Genomic DNA, 20004 nt, shown 5'->3' on the forward strand with positions numbered 1-20004 from the left:
ATCATAAAATATCATTTCCATTATCTGTTCATAATGAAAGCAGTTGCACTAAAACAAAAGATGCCACTAAGCAAAAAATTAACGCAACACCCGAGCTGAATACTACACCCACTCACACACCCACACACGCGCGCAACACTTCCGGTGAATGCACCAATCTCGAGACATCAGCTGCCAGTCAAATGGCACACCAACCGCCCACCTGTGCACCAACAGCACACCACATCACTCGGAACGGTGGCCGTCAACCCAAAACAGTCGACTAATGAGTTTCTGGCAGCATTGTTGTGCTAAACAGCACGAGTTGTTGTTGTTGTCGCTGCTGTTGCACATCAAATTACAAAATTAAAAATGGAGAACAGCGCCAGCTCCAACGGTATACGAGTACAACAGCAGCAACCACACCAGTACTACAGGGTGGGCACAGCGGCGTTGGCAGCAACGAAACAATATTCATAATTTTAATGAAAAGCGCGCGCCTCTACGCTTCCCAAAAAAACACAAAAACAAAAACAACAAAACGAAACAAAAAATAATTTCCGCCGCTCACCACCTTGCTGCTTGCTGGCATCACATTGCGCTCGCTTATGATTGGCTTCAATTGTGAAATGTTGTTGAATCCACCACTGCCGCTCCGCCTATTGCGGCGCGCAATACAAAAACAAAACAACAACAGCGTTGTTGCTGTTGAAATAATAAATAAATATAATTTTAGCGCAAGCGCTAGGCCCCCCACCCACCGCCGCCACGGACAATCGAATGGGGCTAAAAGAATCACTGCAACAACAACAAGGTACTATGAAACAACAATACAACAAAGATCTGCTTTGGCAACACCAACACCAAAGCGAGCAAGCACAACGAGGCAAAATGCTCGTGCACACTGATACAATAAAAGTTAGCTGCAGCAGCAACAACAACAACAACGAGACAAAAACGTGCAAATGAGAAAATTACATCCCTTCATTTGTTTAACTTTCAGTCACAAATACATTTACACCTCTGCAAATACAAACGGCACAGTTGAGCGCACACACACACAGACACATTCATACACCGGTGAGCGCTGCAGTGGTTGGTGGGTGTTGGGCAGGATACTCGTCGAACAATACGTTTCTTGGAGCGCAACACAATAGCAATAATAACAATACATTCGCAATGCTACAAAACAACAACAACAACAACACGGTCGTCCTGAGGGTGCAACTGCTAGGCCAGCATCCGTGCGCCTCACCGCCCCCGTCAACAGCTCTGCTGCCACAATGTTGTTTATCTCATTGCGCTCATTGTAATTGCATAAATCTGTAAACTACACCCGCTGCTCGGCTACAACATTTACATGTTGTTGTTGTTGTTGAATTGGTTGTTGTGCTATATAGTAAGTGCCACCGCTGTGTTGTTGTTATTGTTGTTGGCAGCCAGCGCGTGTGTTTCATTGGTTGCTACAATTTTAAGTGCTTTTGAATTTCATTACTCACACAGAGAACTTAACTGCCCCCAAACAACCGTTATGCTTATGAATATATAAGTATATAATTTATATATATATATATATATATATACATACATAAGTATGTATGTATGTTCTATATATTTATGGCATTTATTTATGTTTGCTAAATTTAATTTATTATTTATGCTCACGAAATACAATAAATAAAGCGAAATATGTGAGAGCACAGAATACGAGCAAGTTGACCAACACAGAGTCAACTCATCTCAGGCGAGTTCAGCATTTGCTCTCTGGTAGTTTGTGCTACAAATAAAGGTAAGTCAAATTGCACTGCTTGTGGCAGCAGCATTCAAAATTTATTCGGTTTGCTCTCTATGCCGGCATTAATCTCTCTTCTTAAATTTAATTGGAGTTGTGGAAGAATGGATGCGAGAGAGCTTCCGGTTGTTGTGCCAAAGAAATATTAATTATAAATTATTTTACAGTTAGTTATCACAGTAATGTGAGGTTGTAAGTTACTAAAAATTTCTATTTCTTCAAAACAGTTTTCAGTAATAATACAAACCATTCCCACGACAGTCGGTTCTACATAACCGGAACGGATCCCGAATTTTTATTCGACCAAGGACTGTCAAATCGGAAGCATTCTACAAAATTATTTTGTGAATGTTAATGCCGCTACTACAACAATAACAACAGTAGAAACCTCAACATTGTGCTTTCTTTATTCTTCACGCTTTGCTTAAGGGCATAGTAACTGGGTAACAGAAATTTCTAAAATTTGAAAGCAACTCCTTCACTAGTCGATCTTACCGAAGTCGTGAAGATCTACGCATCGAAACCATTCAGAGTTAATGTATTAGATTCAAATCGGGAATGGTAATTTAGATATATTCAAAATACCATTGGAACATTCCTTAATATGCTCTATTCTCCAATATCTTTTAAAGACGATACTTATATTGAAGCCAGAGAATTATCCCATCCCATTCTCTATCCCCAAACAGGCATATTCTCAACATTTGAAGGCCTTTAGGTATAACAAGTTAAAGTTGGTCTAATGAAATGGAATTTAAACCTACGAAGTGTGTTCAAAAAATTTTCCTATTTTGAAAAAAAAAAAAATATTCATTTGTCTACATTAAAGTTGTCGCCTTCAAGAATGGGGACATTCTATATTAGGCACTCATGCCAGCGGTTCTTCCAATCCTCAGGTCTTCCAGCGATTTCTAGTATGCTTCGAAAACGATGGCCCTTTAAGGTTCTCTTTATTTTTGCAATATAGGAAAAAGTCACACGGAGCCATGTCTGGTGATGGAGGCTGGAATATCGTTACAGTATTGTTTTTGGCCAAGACTTCATGAACAAGCAACGAAGTGTGAGCTTTTAACAAACGAAATTTCGTCTCTATATCTATAGACTGGACCGTTATTTTATGAACGAATTTTAGAATTTTTAACCGCTATCGGACCTTTGAGATGGTTTATAAGTAATAACAAAATAAGAAGCTTTACTATAAAAGCATGCCAGGAGGGTTTCCATGCCGTGGCGACAGAGGGCCATTTTTACCAAATATTTATATTATTTTGAAACTGGGTTCGGGTTCAGAGTGTTATACCGATATTATAAATGTTATATTATGGTCCTTTATATCCCTTCGCCTGTGAGAGAACAATATTGCAAGATAAAACTAATAAAATCCTTAGAGAGATTTTTTTTTATACACCAGCGATTAGAGAGACTAGAGAGAGAGTAACAATAAGTGAGCATAAAATTCATGCGTAAGCTTCGTCGCCTAAAAGAATTGTAAATCCTGTAAGCATTCATACATGTTAACACACACCTAATTATCTCCACGCCTATTGCATTTGCCGCCACCACCCACCATTCTACCACAATGCATCAATCGCATGCTCACCCACCACACTCACTCAAAGACAACCATTCGACTGACTTCGGAGAATGCGTACTGCGATTGCAAATGAGCGCCTATAAAGGACACATTAGTGGTAAACGGCGATGCAATAATAAAAGCCATACAATGGCTAAGGATGCGCACAGTCAACGCGTGAACGTCCTGGCGGCAACATCAACGCGCAGAACAGCTAAATCAACCGTTCTCAAATCGGTACAACTCGCTTAGGCTGCATTATTTAGGCGCGTTTTAAATTTGTATAAAAGTGTAAAATTAATTAAAATTTCGGAAATTTGAAAAATGGCCGGTCCATTTCTGTCACCTCTACCGGGCGATCTCTTAACGGAGTATATGTTTGGTCGACGGCGTCAACGTCGCAATCGCACAACTTTTACACCTCAGCAATTGCAGGAGCTCGAGGCGCTCTTCCAGAAAACTCACTATCCCGATGTGTTTCTACGCGAGGAAGTGGCGCTGCGGATCAGTTTAAGCGAAGCGCGTGTTCAGGTGAAGCACCGCATGGATTTTTAATTAAAAAATAATTAATAAATGTGAAAAATGAACCGTCAATGTGCTAAAATATATCTCTCCTCAATTAGCGCAAAAAATAGTGCTTTACTAATTTTAAAAATGAAAAAGTGATTTTAAGGAATAAAGGCGTTTAAATGGAAGGATTGTGTCGAATTCTAAATTTTCTACCATTCAAATAATATATTTGAATAAGCTTTTATTCAGCAATATCACACAATTAGGGGTCTTGAAATAAATTATACTAAACTATACTATAAAAGTTGTAAATACTGTTTTTACTGTTTTCTAAATTTGTTGGTGAAAATATATTGCCGTTCAATCCAACAAATTCTTCCATTTATTCAGAAAATAAATTTTACTTTTCTTAAATGAAGTAATCTTAAATTTTTGATTGAAAGTAATGATTATTTTTAAATCCGTTTCTTTCTTTTGTTCTATTTTTAATTACATAACTAATAACTGTAATACATAATTACATAGCTGGAAAAATCTATCCAATTTATTCTAAAATAAAAAATGTGGAATAGATGGTTTCTCATTTAATTTAAATATGTGTAAAGTATTATATTTGAACCTGAAATCAAAAGCACAATATCTAATTAAAATTTCTCGTTCGTTCTTTGAGATTAATATGAAAGCACTGTTATTGGACAATATATGTACTGAAAGTTCTCAAACTGCTCAAATATATCGATTTTAAAGGAATATTACTGCATACTTACAAGACATAAAAGACAGAAGGGATCGAAAACTCAATACCGAACTCAGAATTCAAAAATGTACGAAAAACTCAGGGAAATCAAAATTTTATGTTTTTTTAATCCTGTAAGTACGGTAGCTTGTATGTACCAAGCCTGATCCCAACACAATCAGGAGCGACCCAAGTGTAAAAACGTCAATAATTATGAACATTTGAATCTGTTTACATACATTAACTGGTGTTTACATTTTTGCGGTCATATTTTTTTTCAGTAATCTCAGTAAAGATTGAAAACAACGGTCCTTAAAAGGACACTCGGTAACGACCTGAACATGGACAGTAAAAAATTCTCAAAATTACTAAAACACCTTTATTATAATATTAAAATAACATAAATTATCCAGGGGATGAACGGCACCTTAAAAAAATTAAAAATTGGAACAATTCAAATTTCTTTTAATAAAAGTCTAAAGTGATTTTTTTCAATGAGACAATACTTTTTTTGAGTTCTGTCTTTTTGACAGCTGTTGCTTGATTTATACTCAGTTTGCCTTACTTACTTTATTTACTTTTTTCTGGGTATTGGACCAAACTAATTATTCCTGGAGATTGAGAAAAAATTGTATTCTTCGATTTGCGAAGTTAGCCTCCACAATCGAAATATTTGGATTTGAAGTTCGAAAAAATTACTTCTAAAAACAAATATAGTGGAACTTCCATAACTCGAACTTCTATAACTCGAATTTTTTAATTGGCAATAGAAGTCAAATTTCTTTAAAATTTCCTTCCATAAATCGAACTTTTCGACCAGGTCATAATACAAAATTTAAAATTTTACTATCGAGGCAGAATTTTAAAAGAATCCCTCTATATCGTATGGAAGCGATATTGGAGGGGAAGTCTCTCTAACTCGAATTTTTTGTGGATTATGGTGATTCGAGTTAGCGAAGTTCCACTGTATTATTAATTACGGGATATAGTTACTAAGAAATCCGAAATATGAATTAATATACATTTTCATACATTTATATGAATGAATTTTGGTCCAAAACCAACCGAGTATTGTACAGTTTAATGAACAGACTTACCTCGGACCAACGTTTATTGCTTACCTACGTCACCAGTTGCTGCCAAGTGGTTGAAAATAGGGCATCTCGGTTTGAATTTATGCGAGGAAGCCGTGGCGGCCACTTGCTAGAAATAAATTTTGAAACATAATGTCAATCCCTTATAATAAAGCTAAATTCTTGTCCATAACATTAAATTAAATAAGACGTGAAGATTGAAACGAACTTAAAAGACACTCTACCGGAAATTAGCAGTTGTGTCTTAATTCTGTTACTTAGAATGTTTTCTTAATAAATCCGAGTGCAATTCCTGTCATTCTATCCTAATGAATCAAAACCGCTTGTGAAAATCGATAGTTTACCACGTTTGCTCTTAATTCCTGTGTCAATCATTATAATTATACCCAATATAGAAGAAATTATGTATATATTGTCGAGCATTTGCTAACTAATAATTATGTTCTACTTAAATAGGTGTGGTTCCAAAATCGGAGAGCCAAATGGCGAAAACAGGCTCGTCTACAACTTTTACAAGATGCCTGGCGGATGCGTTGCTTGAGTTTGGGCACGCCCACTGTTATAGCGGCAGGTACCAACATTTCATAAACCCCAAAATCATTTAATTACAAACAACTTTTACGCTTTCCAACAACCATTCAGGCGATCGCGTGCCCCGAATACCCGGCGCGGCTGCAATGAATGGCGCCTCACCAACGGAAATGACAGCGGAAAACCTCTCCAGTGGCGGCCAAACGAAAGACGGAGGCCATCTAACATCACCCGAATCAATGCTCTCGGCTAATGGACAATCCATGCCCAGCGATTTCACAATGATGCATCCCGCATTTCAACAACAACAACAGCAGCAAACACAAAAGTTGGACACAGACCAAATGGATAAGACAAAAAGTGACGCTGCAAATGGCAAAATGCCCAATGGCTGCGAGAAGACCTATACTGAGTTAAAACTGTACAAAGAACATCATGGCCATGGGCTCGGCAATGCATTGCAGGCTCACATGAATATGAATGGTTTGGGCGCGGATCCGAGTGCTATGGCCAATGCTTTAGCTCACGGTTCGGATGAGGGTTCCGATGATTCCGATTCTGAAGAGATCGATTTAACGTCAGGTTCTTGTATAGATTTCTCGAGTAATAAACAACATTTGCTACAACAATCACAACAACAACAACCGATCGGTACAAACGCTGCGCCTAATGGTGTACATTAGTTTTAAATTGGAATTTGATTGTAAATCCTTATGAATAAGAGACAGTACTTCCGCTACACTTAGGTACATACACACACATATGTAAATAAATAAAAAGTCACGACGTATGCAACTATATAAGCCTTTTTATTTAACCTTGAATTCACCTTTATTTCCTGAAACACAGAAACAGGAACTCCATTTTTTAATGAAATTATATTTTTCTTTAATATATACTTTAATAGTGAAAAAATAATTAAAACATAGTTTCTCTCTAAAATCTTTGTGTTTTTTAAAACTTATAAGCGTTAAAATCAGCTAGAGTTGTAATAGTAAAATCTAATGTAAAATACGCCAAGAAAATGCAACCCTACGGATTGTTTATAAACAAATACCTACAGCTGTGATTAATCTCAATTTCTTTGTTGCAATTTAATAAGTCCATTATAATATAGACGAATCGGTGAATTACCGCATAATTATAATTATAACTTGAGCAAATAGTGCGGAGAACTTTGGAATACTCGAAGAATATAATTGAAAATAATGCTTCTAATAAAAACCTTGATAATTCTATTATACAGCTATAGCATTCAAGCTGCTTCCAATACATTACCAGTTGTACTTTGGCATGGAATGGGTAAGTGGAGTGCTTCCAAAGCAAACTGTACTCAAGTTAAATTTCTAGGTGATACTTGCTGCCTACCCTTCAGCTTGGGTGCCATAAAGAAACTGATTGAAGTGGAAACAAATGGCACATACGTGCGGTCATTAAAAATTGGTGGCAATATTGCGTTGGATTATGAAAGTGGATTCTTCATACATCCCGACGATCAGGTGCGTTATGTGTGTGACCAGCTGGCCAAAGATGTGCAACTAACAAATGGTTATAATGCAATCGGCTTTTCACAAGGTGGTCAATTTCTGTAAGCGCAAAGAAATGCATTTCTACATATATATAATATAATTATTTTGAAATTGATGTTTTGCAGCCGTGCAGTGGCTCAACGTTGCTCCACGCCGCCTATGAAAACACTCATAACAATAGGGGGACAGCACCAAGGTGTCTTCGGTTTACCAAAATGTCCCTCACTGACAAGCTCGACTTGTGAACACTTGCGTAAATTATTGCATCGCGCTGCTTATAAAGAGTAAGTTTTTTTATAATTTTGTGTAAAATCAATGCTCGAAATTGAGTTTTCATTTCCTTTCCTCAGATGGCTACAACGTGATTTAGTGCAGGCTACATATTGGCATGATCCATTGCATGAAGAGGAATATCGCCAGAAGAGTTCATTTCTTTCAAACATAAACAATGAAGTGTTTATCAATCAAACTTATATAGACAATTTAAGTAAACTCGAGAAGTGTGTATTTAATCAATCTACTTTGTTAGTGAAAATATATAACTATTTTTTTTTGTATTTATAGATTTGTTATGGTTATGTTCTTGAATGACACCATCGTGCAACCCAAGGAATCGCAATGGTTCGGTTTCTACAGTCCTGGACAGGATACAGTTATACGTCCGCTAAAAGAAAGTCCCGTATTTGAAGATGTAAGCTCATAAACAGTTAACTGACTTAATTAATTTAACTATTATATATTTATTTATTTTTATTTTTTCAGCTTGGCCTCGATCAATTGGACAATACAGGCAGACTCATATATTTGTCAGTTGAAGGCGATCACTTGCAAATGACAAGCAAATGGTTTATTGAAAATATTATAACACAACTTGCCAAGAACTAAATTAACGAGATATCAAGCAAATTGATCTCTAATTTCGAATTTATAATAATTTTTATAAATAAAATTCTAAAATACTCCACGACGACGAATTCTTGAGCTACTTTGTGATGAATACCAAATGATATGTTTTAAAGTAATTAACTAATATACATTCATTCATGGAAAATTATTGTAATATTAACTGTATGTTTGTAAAGCACACCTATGTATGCATAATACTCCAAAAAGCAATAAGAAAATAATAATATAAATTGAAATGAGAATTTACCCTATTTTTATTTAATATGTATGTATGTACGTGTATATACAAGTAAAATATACAAAAATTATTGCAAAAGTGGAATCTCTGGTCTGCACATAAGTATCATTTAAACCGATACCCAAATATGCATTTGCGTCATAATCGAATAGTTAATCACCGAATTATTTGGATATTAAGCTTGAGTCCACACAAGAAAAAAGAAGTAGCTGCTTAAACGATGTCTGTGCTCTCTATAACTGAGACAATGTCCTCGATGAAATTGCACAAATGCGTGTAGGTTTGCATGTAGAGCGTGTCGCGGAACGCTTTGCGATGACGCAACTCTTTAGCCAGCCACACTTTGAGTTCTTCCTCATCGAATTCATTGAGCAGCACCTCTATATGTTCAGCATCGCCACCAGCACCCTCGCCTGGCGTGTTGGAATAATTTTCTATATACTCCTTCCAAGCCACCTTCAAGAAGGCCTCCTCGATGGTGAGCGTCAACTCTTCCCACTCATCGATACCCGTCGAAATAATGCCACGCACATACACATAACACGTGCGCTCACGTTCGGTATTGTCGAGTATTCGTTCATCGAATTCTATGGGCGGTCTACCGCGCATCTCCTCCAAAAGACTAATCATCTCCACAAAGTACAAAGCACGCTTATCCGGGCTCTCTTGCCGTAAGATAAGGGCTTTCAATGTTTCAATACTCAAATCCCAAGCGGGTTCGCGTGGTTTCTTCAAACGCTGATACAACCCTTTGAGCAGTTGTATGTCGTGATAGCGTTCGCAGCGATAGCCGGGATTGTAGAACTCGAATAGCTCCAGTTCGGTTAATGTACGCTTATAAGGACAAATCACTTCGGGCAGCTTAATCAGCGGTGTGAGTGAGGCGAGGCGTGTGGTGATCTGGCGCACCATCTTCGTGTTCGATTTGTTCAAGACCTCCGTTTGTACAGCGCGTATTTTGGCAATATACTCCGGCGCCGGCTTGCACTTACCACTCAAACGCACCACAACCGCATCCACTTTGCGACAGAAGAATTGTGGATCGATTTTAAGCATCCACTTCTGTTTCGTGATGTCTGCGCGTCGTGGCTGAAACTGCACCACCACATCCATGGTCTCGCCCGATGTCAGGCGAAATGGTTTATGCTGAAAGATGAATTCGTCGTCGTAGGCTTTTAGTAGGTTGGCGTTTTTATCAAAATATGGACGATGTACCCATTCGCAACTCAATACACGCTTGCCTAAATTTTCTAGATGTAAAACGCGCTTGACAACTTTCTCGAAGGGTTCGCATTCGAAACGCACCTCCAGCTCTACATATTTGGAGCTACGCTTTTCGGTTAGTAGGAAAATGTGTTCGTTAATACGCACACTGTAATCGGGTTGTGGCGTTGGCTCGACAATAGCTGCTGCCTGCGCAGTTGGTTCGCAAATCGACGAGTCTTGTGAGATTGTATGTATCTTCTCTTCACCTATATATTGTATGTCTGCATTGTGCCGCAACGTATGCATCTTGTCAAAACTCTCGCCGACAATCTGCAGTTTATCAATGTCCGGATAGAATTCAATCACGCGTTCGATATCCTCGCGTTTGCCCTCAATACGCTCCTCCAACACCTTCGACCTTAACCAATCGGACTTTTTGTGTGCGCCCTGTTCTCTCGGTTTGCCCAACTGCTCTTCCTTGGTTACCAACGGCAAGCCGGCAATCTCAACTATTTTCTCGCCGTCACGCTCCGCCTTCGGCAAGGTCTCATGTAGTGCATGCACATGCTGACACCTACTACAGTCAATATATTCCGGCAATATGCCTTCCTGTCTGTGCAATATAGTCAACGGATTCAAGCGTTCCGCGTAATCCAACAAACGACGCACCGTCTGTTTGTCACGTTCATCAACGGTGACGGCGCGATTGAAGAGCACCTGAGCCGGCGCTTTACCCGTTTTCTCCTGTATATTCGCCTGCACCAGTTTACGCTGCTCCAACATATCCTTCCAGTATTTCAGACGATTGTCATAGCTGTATACAGAGGGCTTCTTCGCCAAGCTGGAGCAATGTGATGAGGATAGCTCCACATTGCCACGTTTATTATCGAATATTTTGTTGACCAACTCCAAAACTATGCGTCGATTGTGCACGAACATGCCCGGATGCTCGCCTTGCTGTTCGGGATGGTCAGTGGACATCGAGGAGGGCGGCGAAAAGGCATTGATAAAGCTGTTGACCTCCATTTGGGTATTACGCTTTTGCTTTTTCTATTTTCGATGACTAGTTTATGTTTGTTGTTATTGTTAATTATTAAGCAAATTTATTTTATTTATTGTCTTTGCGCTAAAAAATCCTAAAAATACCAGCAAAAATTTTTCAATTAACTTAAATATTTGATATAAATGCCGATGAATTAGTTTATATATGGGTATTTTAAACGTGAAAAAGTTAAAACCTCAAATGCTTACTTTTTGCATGAAAGGAGGTAGTCGATGATAAAAGAAAATGTCTTAATAATACAGTCACAATGTAAAGTAATTTTCAAATAAATCGACGAATTTCAATGGCGATGGCACTCGGTTGTAAATGCACAATAAATTAGATTTCGTTTTTTTTATAGTTCTTTCAGTTATCGATCAGTTCAATATTGTAGTTGCTGTACCAAAAGTGACTGAGTTCTTAATACACCTCCTTTTATGTTGTTGTTGCTGTGGTGAGTTTTAAAATTATAGAAGAGTTGCTGGTTTTATCCAATATTATTTTATAAATCTTTATACTATGCTTAAGAGCATAACACACTGAAAGAGATCTTCATAAGAACCTTCAAAATGGTTTTATAAGCCACAACATAGTTGGTAGATATGCCAAACTCTTACTCTTCCGTATTTTGAAAAGGTTTTAGCGATCAGTTGATGATTTTCCAGGTCTACAGTCAAACTAATAGGAACCCATGAGCTGTTTGGGTATACCAATTTTGGAAATGAAAAATATAACTTCACTTTCATAAGACACCAAAAAATACACCAATTTTTACATATATATATATGTATTAATATATATTATTAAATATTTTCCTTTGCATTTATTTATATTTCTTGGAAATATATATGTATTTATGTACTAACGGCACAAATCATTTGCTCTTTGTCTTTAGAATATAAAAATATGACAATTCCTCGTAACAAGCTTTATACAATACATACAAACAGTGATAAAAACGGTATGTCAAACATACACATACATTTCATAAAACAAATATTTAATTCTAACAAAATTCCATATTGCAAATCCTTAACTATGAGGAATGTGTTTTGTGTTTTTTTGTTTTCTTGTTTTTTAGACCCTTTTGCTTGCTCTTACATATACATATATAAGTATGTATATGTGTTATATATGTAGACCCTACACAAGTTATATGTATATATAAATATAATAAAAATTAAATAAAAGTAGCATATACTATTATTTAGGAAAGTTGTATCAGTATTTTAAGAGTTAGAGGTAAGTAATACCCGGAGATAGCACACACGATGAGCGCCTTGTCGTCTCGCAACAATAAATCACATAAAATGTATTAATAAGAAAAGAGGAATGCACAGTTACACAACAACCGGTAAACGATAATTCATAAGCATTCTGCATGCTGCCTTTGCGGATGTTTTAGCATTTACATACTCGTCGCTTGCTATTTTTCAGTTATATGAAGGCAATCATACTACAAATATGTTATTAGTGTGTATGTATGTATGTATATGACAATGTGTTCAATAAAATACATATGACTGAGTGATACGAGGTGCGTTGGGTAGTCCAGTGCGTCGGTGGTTGTACATTCGCGTGGATGTACATAGTGGTGCCAACCTAACTGCAACTACAACATGCATGCATGCATAGTAAAATTATATTTGCGTGAGCAGTGACTTTCTAAGCTGTGTGTATGTTCAGTTTACACTTCATCAATTCCAGTTGCTTTGTCGGTTGTTTGTGTTAGGTGCGTGTGTGTGTGTTCATGTTTGTCCATTCTAATCGTGTTGCCCAGCAACAGATCATAATTTCGACTTTGGTTTGGCATTGCGCGCGAAGTAGATTTCCGGATCTTTGTGTGGCTGTTGGATTTCACGATAATTGTTCACAATCTTCTTGCTTTCATCCTTTGGACATGACTGTAAATCGCGAAATACTTGCACCTGGAAAATGTATGAAGCAATTCGGAAAAGGTTAGAATTTCGAAAATGCGAAATGTAAAAATTTAAAAATATAAAGATATATAGATTAGACTATCGAAGTGTAAAAATTTAAAATTGTAAATTTAATTACGGTAGAATTTCGAAAATTCGAAATGAAAAAATTAAAAAAAATGTAATTCGGTTAGAATTTCGAAAGTTCGAAATGAAAAAATTTAAAAATATATAACGGAATTAGATTAGACTATCGAAGTGTAAAAATTTATAATTGTTAATTTAATTATGTTGGATTTTCGAAAATTCGAAATGTAAAAATTTAAAAAGAAAAATTTAATTAGGTTAGATTTCGAAAATTCGAAATGTAAAAATTAAAAAAAATGTAATTCGGTTAGAATTTCGAAAATTCGAAATGTAAAAATTAAATAGGATAGAATTTCGAAAATTCGAAATGTAAAAATTTAAAATTGTAAATTTAATTAGTTTAGATTTCGAAAATTCGAAATGTAAAAATTAAAAAAAATGTAATTCGGTTAGAATTTCGAAAGTTCGAAATGAAAAAATTTAAAAATATATAACGGAATTAGATTAGACTATCGAAGTGTAAAAATTTATAATTGTTAATTTAATTATGTTGGATTTTCGAAAATTCGAAATGTAAAAATTTAAAAAGAAAAATTTAATTAGGTTAGATTTCGAAAATTCGAAATGTAAAAATTAAAAAAAATGTAATTCGGTTAGAATTTCGAAAATTCGAAATGTAAAAATTAAATAGGATAGAATTTCGAAAATTCGAAATGTAAAAATTTAAAATTGGAATTTTAATTAGATAAGATTTTCGAAAATTCGAAGTGTAAAAATTTAAAAAGAAAAAGTTAATTAGGTTGGATTTTCAAAAATTCGAAATGCAAAAATTTAAAAAGAAAATGTAATTCAGTTAGAATTTCGAAAATTCGAAATGTAAAAATTAAAAAAAATTAATTACGTTAGTATTTCAAAAATTCGAAATGTAAAAATTTATAAATGTAAATTTGGTTAGAATTTCGAAATTTTGAAATGATTTCTTTTGTCAAAGAAACTTCAATGAAAACCAATGACCAACAACAATTCAACATGCTCACCTGTCCCTTGGAGACGTATATCGGCGTACGATAGATGATCCAAGTGACGCTCTCAAAGTACGGCGCCGTAGTCAACGAACCCTTGTATGTGTAATAATGTTTGCTTAGCTCCTGCAAACCAATCCAGGATAAGCAATCTGTGAAAACAACAAAAAACAATACAACAATTAGCAACAACAATTCAAATAAACGAATAAAATGTACGCCACTAACCCGAATCTAGCGATGCGTTCGTATTTATCTTCTGCACAATGCGTATGCCTTCAGTGATCTTCTTAAACTCAGGGCAATCCTTGCCACCGCACGCCTGTATGAAGAACGCCACCACCGCCAAACCGTCCGGTTTATTTTTGGCCTCAGCAAAATTCTTGTACTTGGCATTGTAGTGTACGGCATGCGCCTCCATCGAGTACTTCACACCCTCCAGCGTGTGCTCACAGCCCGACTCGTCCGTGTCGGCCCAATGGAAATGCAGCTGCTCAAATATATATTTGTTGTCATGCAAGCAACCGCCCTTAATGTACGGCTGTTGTTGGCGTTTGGCGAATGTCACCATCGCCGAAGTGCCGGTGTTTTGTACGCGTGCAATGCCCACTGGCTCCCAATGACCGTGGTATTCCAGCGGATCCACATCGTCGATATGTTCAATAGCGCGATTGCTGATTGCAATAGGAGATTGCACGGGCATTTTGGGTGTGTGTGTGTTGCTTAGGCGTCTATTTAATTTGGTGTTTGTGTGTGTTGCGTGTGTTAAAGCGTCGTTGCTGTGCCTATAGGTACTACACGGCGTATGCGGCTATGACTAGTTGTGACTGGACGCTGTGTGGTTTCTCCTCTATATAATAGTATGCTTGGGGTCGCGAATGTAGTCTACGTATTATTGACGGGTTCGCTGAATTTTTTCTTCACCTTGTAGACACAAATAATGTGCTTAACGGTTAAAAGTGCGTACTGCGTCGTGATGGCGAATTTTATTGATCACACGTTCACAAAGGAAGTATCAATTGTAAGAAGTCGAGAACTGCAATGGAATTACAGAGAAAAATTCGATGAAATAAATAATTTTTAATAATAATAAATAGCAATTTGATATAAAATATATATTTGTTTATTATCTTATTACAAATACCGGCTTGCGAGGTTCTTTTGTTTATTTATGCACAATTCGTGTCACGTAATGTTTATTTTTGTATTTATTTACATCGACTCTTCACTTATCAAGTGTTTGTATGTGTGTGTGTGTGCACGCGTTGACAATTACAACTAACAATACACTTGATTGGCATTTTATTGTGCGCTGCCACCGCTAAGTTGCCCTAAAGTAAGGTAACACCGTATAGAAAGTGGTCAGGGCATTTACGTGACGTGGCGTGACAAATCGCCCGTACCTTTGGCGGCGCTACTTCCACAATTAAATTTGTATTTATGTGCACGTTGCTCGCTGATAGCTCGTTTATCATTTGAATTGCTCAAGTGAAGTGCTATTATAAATTCATTCACTATAACTATGTTTACACGTACAACAGTGGCAGTAAATGCCGAGCAGACAGAGTCCAAGGCGCGTCGTGTTTGTATTTACCAACTAGTATTAACTTTAGATCACGCTCTTTAGTATATAGTCTAGTATATACATATCTATGTATGTACTTCCCACAGGCGTGTTCCAGTAATCTATTGGCAAATATCAGTTTTTTTTTTGAAGAGACAATAACAATGATTGTCTGTAATAATTGAGTAAATTAAATATACTATATAAAAGTGCAAATATACACTCACATGCACAAATGCACATATTTTTTTGTGTCCGCCTGTTGGAAAGATTATATGCTTACTTTTTAAGCGTTTTTTGATTACAACCGCATTAAAAAGGTAATAAAATATTAAATTCTATTATCTGTCATTATGGTTATTTGCTTAGAAAATGACGCACAATATGACAGACAAGGTTTTTGCATTTTTCATTTATCTAGCCATAGTTATCTAGTTCTACTAGTATGGCACGTGAGTTGGCGTCACGCTGCGTGTTTGTTGGGTAAAGTCAAGATAATTTAAGTGCTAGTAGCATTATACTAAGCAATGCAATGATTACATCTCTTATGTCACTTGCATAGGTGTGTTTAAATCATTTCAAATGTTATTAGTCATAACTCTTTTGCTGCTTGAATAAACATTGTTTATATTTAGAACGGCTGAAGGGCCTCTCAAAGGTGTGCGGTTGCAGAATATTTTTCTCTTATAAATTTTAATTTTTCGTTCGCAATATTAAGATATTTAAAACAGGAACATAAATTTACAAACAGCTGATTGTCATTGTTGTTTATTAGACGAAACTGTCAGTTTGGTGTTTCTATTTTTCAATTCGCCGAAAATTGATACCCTTTCGAGAATAATTTGATTGTGATTATAAGATTGTATTAAAATTCATAACAAAAAATTGTTTTTAAATATTTAAATTTATTTTTAGTTTAATTTAATTTAAATATGCTTGCAAATAATTTTAATATATTTTGATTTTACACAGTAATATTTTAATTTTATCAGCATGAATTTGATATTATTTATCTCCTTAATGCTTTCTTCTCAGTTATATTTGAAATTTGATGTACTTATAAGCTAGAATAGACTCTTGTGCTAGTAATCACGCACAGTCTCATTTCTTTCATATCAACTATAGTTCATTGTTTTTATTTTTTGTGTTTAGTAACAAAAAAGATAACACGGAAGTTAATTAGATAAAAAGCGTTAATTGTAAGGTCTTCCTGTTGATCTGATAAGTTGTATATTTTTTAGTCAGCAGATAAATGCGTATATTTATATTACATTATACGAGGTTGACTAAAATAAAAATTTGCATTCATATCACCAAACGACGCAATGCCAAAAGGCAAACAACGGACTTATTACGTACACTACGTATACGTAACATTAACGTGTGTCAAAGAGCACTAAAATTATACAAGATTTTTTGTGTAGTTCTCTGAAGAAAATTTGCATTTCTTACTTTCAATTAAAAACAATTTATCGATTTTTAATAACTATGCAGTACAACAACAACAATAAATGCATACCAAGTATGTATGTATTTACAACGCCACGAGCAATGCGCCAAATTGCAATGCGCCAACAAGCACGTCAAACCGGCAACTGTGGAATGAAAAACACCTGATGATTCCGCGCCACAGACACAGACAGACACGCGCCGCGTCAATGTCACAATGTTGCATAAACAACGTGTATTGCATAAAGGTTAGATCGAAAATAAGACAATAAAATGTCTCATTGAAAATGCGAGTTGTCTCGCGCAAACCGGCAAAGTAAGTGCCGTTTGGTGTAGTTTTTATTAGTAATTCAAATTGATACTCGTACCAGCGCAAAACACTCACGATTTCACACAAGGGTGTCGTTTTTTTTAATATTTAATGCACATTAAATTATTCACCTAGTTGTCTGTTGCAAGCGCACACACAAAAGCATTTGCCTGTGTGAGACTGGCGTTGCACTTTTTGTCTGGACTATTTACAAAATCACCGCCACCAGCTGGTCGGACGCAACTACGATTTGCACGAACGTTCACTCAAACGCTCCAAACACGAATGTACACAACTAAGTGAGCAATTTTAAGGTTCACAACACTTTTTTCTTGCAGTTAATTATTTAACGAACGGCAGGCAGTGATGGATGACATTTATTTGTTTGTATTATTGGCATTGAATTTGCACCAAGTGCCATGTGCCATTGTACCAAGTAGAAGCGAGGCGCTTATCGCGCAGCAGACCTTACACTCAGCTGTATATCAACAAATACCGCAATTATCTTATTTAAATGATAAGCTGATAAGCTTTGGCAATCATTGCGTGTGCGCTCTGTGTAATATACTAACGGGTGATTTTTTTGAGGTTAGGATTTTCATGCATTAGTATTTGACAGATCACGTGGGATTTCAGACATGGTGTCAAAGAGAAAGATGCTCAGTATGCTTTGACATTTCATCATGAATAGACTTACTAACGAGCAACGCTTGCAAATCATTGAATTTTATTACCAAAATCAGTGTTCGGTTCGAAATGTGTTTATCGACAAATTTTGTTCAGCGATGAGGCTCATTTCTGGTTGAATGGCTACGTAAATAAGCAAAATTGCCGCATTTGGGGTGAAGAGCAACCAGAAGCCGTTCAAGAACTGCCCATGCATCCCGAAAAATGCACTGTTTGGTGTGGTTTGTACGCTGGTGGAATCATTGGACCGTATTTTTTCAAAGATGCTGTTGGACGCAACGTTACGGTGAATGGCGATCGCTATCGTTCGATGCTAACAAACTTTTTGTTGCCAAAAATGGAAGAACTGAACTTGGTTGACATGTGGTTTCAACAAGATGGCGCTACATGCCACACAGCTCGCGATTCTATGGCCATTTTGAGGGAAAACTTCGGAGAACAATTCATCTCAAGAAATGGACCCGTAAGTTGGCCACCAAGATCATGCGATTTAACGCCTTTAGACTATTTTTTGTGGGGCTACGTCAAGTCTAAAGTCTACAGAAATAAGCCAGCAACTATTCCAGCTTTGGAAGACAACATTTCCGAAGAAATTCGGGCTATTCCGGCCGAAATGCTCGAAAAAGTTGCCCAAAATTGGACTTTCCGAATGGACCACCTAAGACGCAGCCGCGGTCAACATTTAAATGAAATTATCTTCAAAAAGTAAATGTCATGAACCAATCTAACGTTTCAAATAAAGAACCGATGAGATTTTGCAAATTTTATGCGTTTTTTTTTTTTAAAAAGTTATCAAGCTCTTAAAAAATCACCCTTTATAATACGCTTTTATGGTTTATTTGAAATGATTTCATTCAAGTTGACATAAAAGTGGTTTAGTAGGAAACAACGAGGTATGAGAAGTATGCATGAGTAAATTATTTATTTTTAAATTATGAATGAGTACCGGTGGTTAATATAAAATTTTGAGGAAATTAAACGTCAACGGCGTTACGGACATCCGTCATAAATTTTACAACTTTCGTAAATTAGTTAATTTCTAATTTTATATTGCAATTTCAACGAAACAACTCACTCACAGTAATTAATTATAAATAATTGGCAATTATTACTAAAATGTAGGCGCAAACAACGTTGATTTGAATTATAATGAATTGTATGTGTTTTCCGCTAGGAAGTCCAACTGGCAACACTGTAACAATTGCTGATCAAAAGGAAATGTCAAATGGCGCTCACTATTTCCCCTGTTTTGCTGCGTACAACGGCATTCCAGGAATTATTTCAAATTCAATTAAATGGAAGCATTTTGAATAATTTTGTTAAATAATTAACATCTACATGATAAGTGTAGAACTCCGTAGACCTAAATATACACCTTTTGCGCAATTTACAATTCAAAGCAAGCAAGCAATATATTGGCACTTCTAAGGTTTATTCTTATTTTTGGTAAATTTCCGCAATATTCCGCAAATTATCAGCAAAGATTGGCAAATACTATAAATCACACCCAAAATTTCTCAGCATAAATAATAATTATATCAGTGTGAATGAGTGCCAATAAAGCAAATCTAGTTAACAAGCCAATTTAGACTTATTCAGACATCACAAAAATTTGTTTATGACAATACTATAATTGCATCATATGACCGAGTTTGGGGTGGCCAAAGCACTTTCGGGTGATAAGCATCAAAGGCAAAGTACATTTCTAAGTCTTCGTAAACTTGAATAATCCCAACACGCTGCATGTGTTCACGCGAACAGATGTACTCCACTTGAGTTCTTATCATTTATCTCAAATATCATCTAAGTAGAAAAAGTATAAACATTTTT

The 20004-nt window shown here is 36.1% G+C and overlaps 4 protein-coding genes across 4 annotated transcripts; 2 read left to right on the forward strand and 2 right to left on the reverse strand.

Moving 5' to 3' along the window:
• Positions 1-3202: 3202 nt before the first annotated feature.
• Positions 3203-6998, forward strand: LOC105211808 (retinal homeobox protein Rx). The gene is made up of 3 exons (XM_011183448.3): positions 3203-3875; positions 6141-6255; positions 6327-6998. Exons 1-3 carry the CDS (start codon positions 3669-3671, stop codon positions 6896-6898), a joined length of 894 nt encoding a protein of 297 aa, XP_011181750.2. The 5' UTR covers positions 3203-3668; the 3' UTR covers positions 6899-6998.
• A 275-nt stretch (positions 6999-7273) lies between these two features.
• On the forward strand, positions 7274-8892 carry LOC105211809 (palmitoyl-protein thioesterase 1). Its single transcript, XM_011183449.3, has 6 exons — positions 7274-7517; positions 7566-7803; positions 7870-8028; positions 8095-8244; positions 8309-8435; positions 8507-8892. Exons 1-6 carry the CDS (start codon positions 7424-7426, stop codon positions 8627-8629), a joined length of 891 nt encoding a protein of 296 aa, XP_011181751.2. The 5' UTR covers positions 7274-7423; the 3' UTR covers positions 8630-8892.
• On the reverse strand, positions 8877-11500 carry LOC105211810 (uncharacterized). Its single transcript, XM_011183450.3, has 2 exons — positions 11346-11500; positions 8877-11230 (listed from the first exon to the last, which is right to left on the reverse strand). Exon 2 carries the CDS (start codon positions 11118-11120, stop codon positions 9102-9104), a length of 2019 nt encoding a protein of 672 aa, XP_011181752.2. The 5' UTR covers positions 11121-11230; positions 11346-11500; the 3' UTR covers positions 8877-9101.
• A 404-nt stretch (positions 11501-11904) lies between these two features.
• LOC105211811 (carbonic anhydrase 2) lies at positions 11905-14867 on the reverse strand. The gene is made up of 3 exons (XM_011183451.3): positions 14393-14867; positions 14180-14316; positions 11905-13064 (listed from the first exon to the last, which is right to left on the reverse strand). The coding sequence occupies exons 1-3, from the start codon at positions 14865-14867 to the stop codon at positions 12924-12926; spliced, it is 753 nt and encodes a 250-aa protein (XP_011181753.1). The 3' UTR covers positions 11905-12923.
• Positions 14868-20004: the final 5137 nt, after the last annotated feature.

The sequence above is a fragment of the Zeugodacus cucurbitae genome, chromosome 5 (assembly GCF_028554725.1).
Source record: "Zeugodacus cucurbitae isolate PBARC_wt_2022May chromosome 5, idZeuCucr1.2, whole genome shotgun sequence".
Lineage (NCBI taxonomy): Eukaryota > Metazoa > Arthropoda > Insecta > Diptera > Tephritidae > Zeugodacus > Zeugodacus cucurbitae.

Coding starts and splice junctions, on each gene's coding strand:
- LOC105211811 (XM_011183451.3), bottom strand. CDS start 14,867: ATGCCCGTGCAATCTCCTATTGCAATCAGCAATCGCGCTATTGAACAT. Junction 14,317..14,392: donor GAACGCATCGCTAGATTCGG/GTTAGTGGCGTA, acceptor TTGTTTTCACAG/ATTGCTTATCCTGGATTGGT. Junction 13,065..14,179: donor TATACGTCTCCAAGGGACAG/GTGAGCATGTTG, acceptor TACATTTTCCAG/GTGCAAGTATTTCGCGATTT.
- LOC105211808 (XM_011183448.3), top strand. CDS start 3,669: ATGGCCGGTCCATTTCTGTCACCTCTACCGGGCGATCTCTTAACGGAG. Junction 3,876..6,140: donor TAAGCGAAGCGCGTGTTCAG/GTGAAGCACCGC, acceptor CTACTTAAATAG/GTGTGGTTCCAAAATCGGAG. Junction 6,256..6,326: donor GCCCACTGTTATAGCGGCAG/GTACCAACATTT, acceptor ACAACCATTCAG/GCGATCGCGTGCCCCGAATA.
- LOC105211810 (XM_011183450.3), bottom strand. CDS start 11,120: ATGGAGGTCAACAGCTTTATCAATGCCTTTTCGCCGCCCTCCTCGATG.
- LOC105211809 (XM_011183449.3), top strand. CDS start 7,424: ATGCTTCTAATAAAAACCTTGATAATTCTATTATACAGCTATAGCATT. Junction 7,518..7,565: donor TGTACTTTGGCATGGAATGG/GTAAGTGGAGTG, acceptor TTAAATTTCTAG/GTGATACTTGCTGCCTACCC. Junction 8,436..8,506: donor AAAGTCCCGTATTTGAAGAT/GTAAGCTCATAA, acceptor TTATTTTTTCAG/CTTGGCCTCGATCAATTGGA.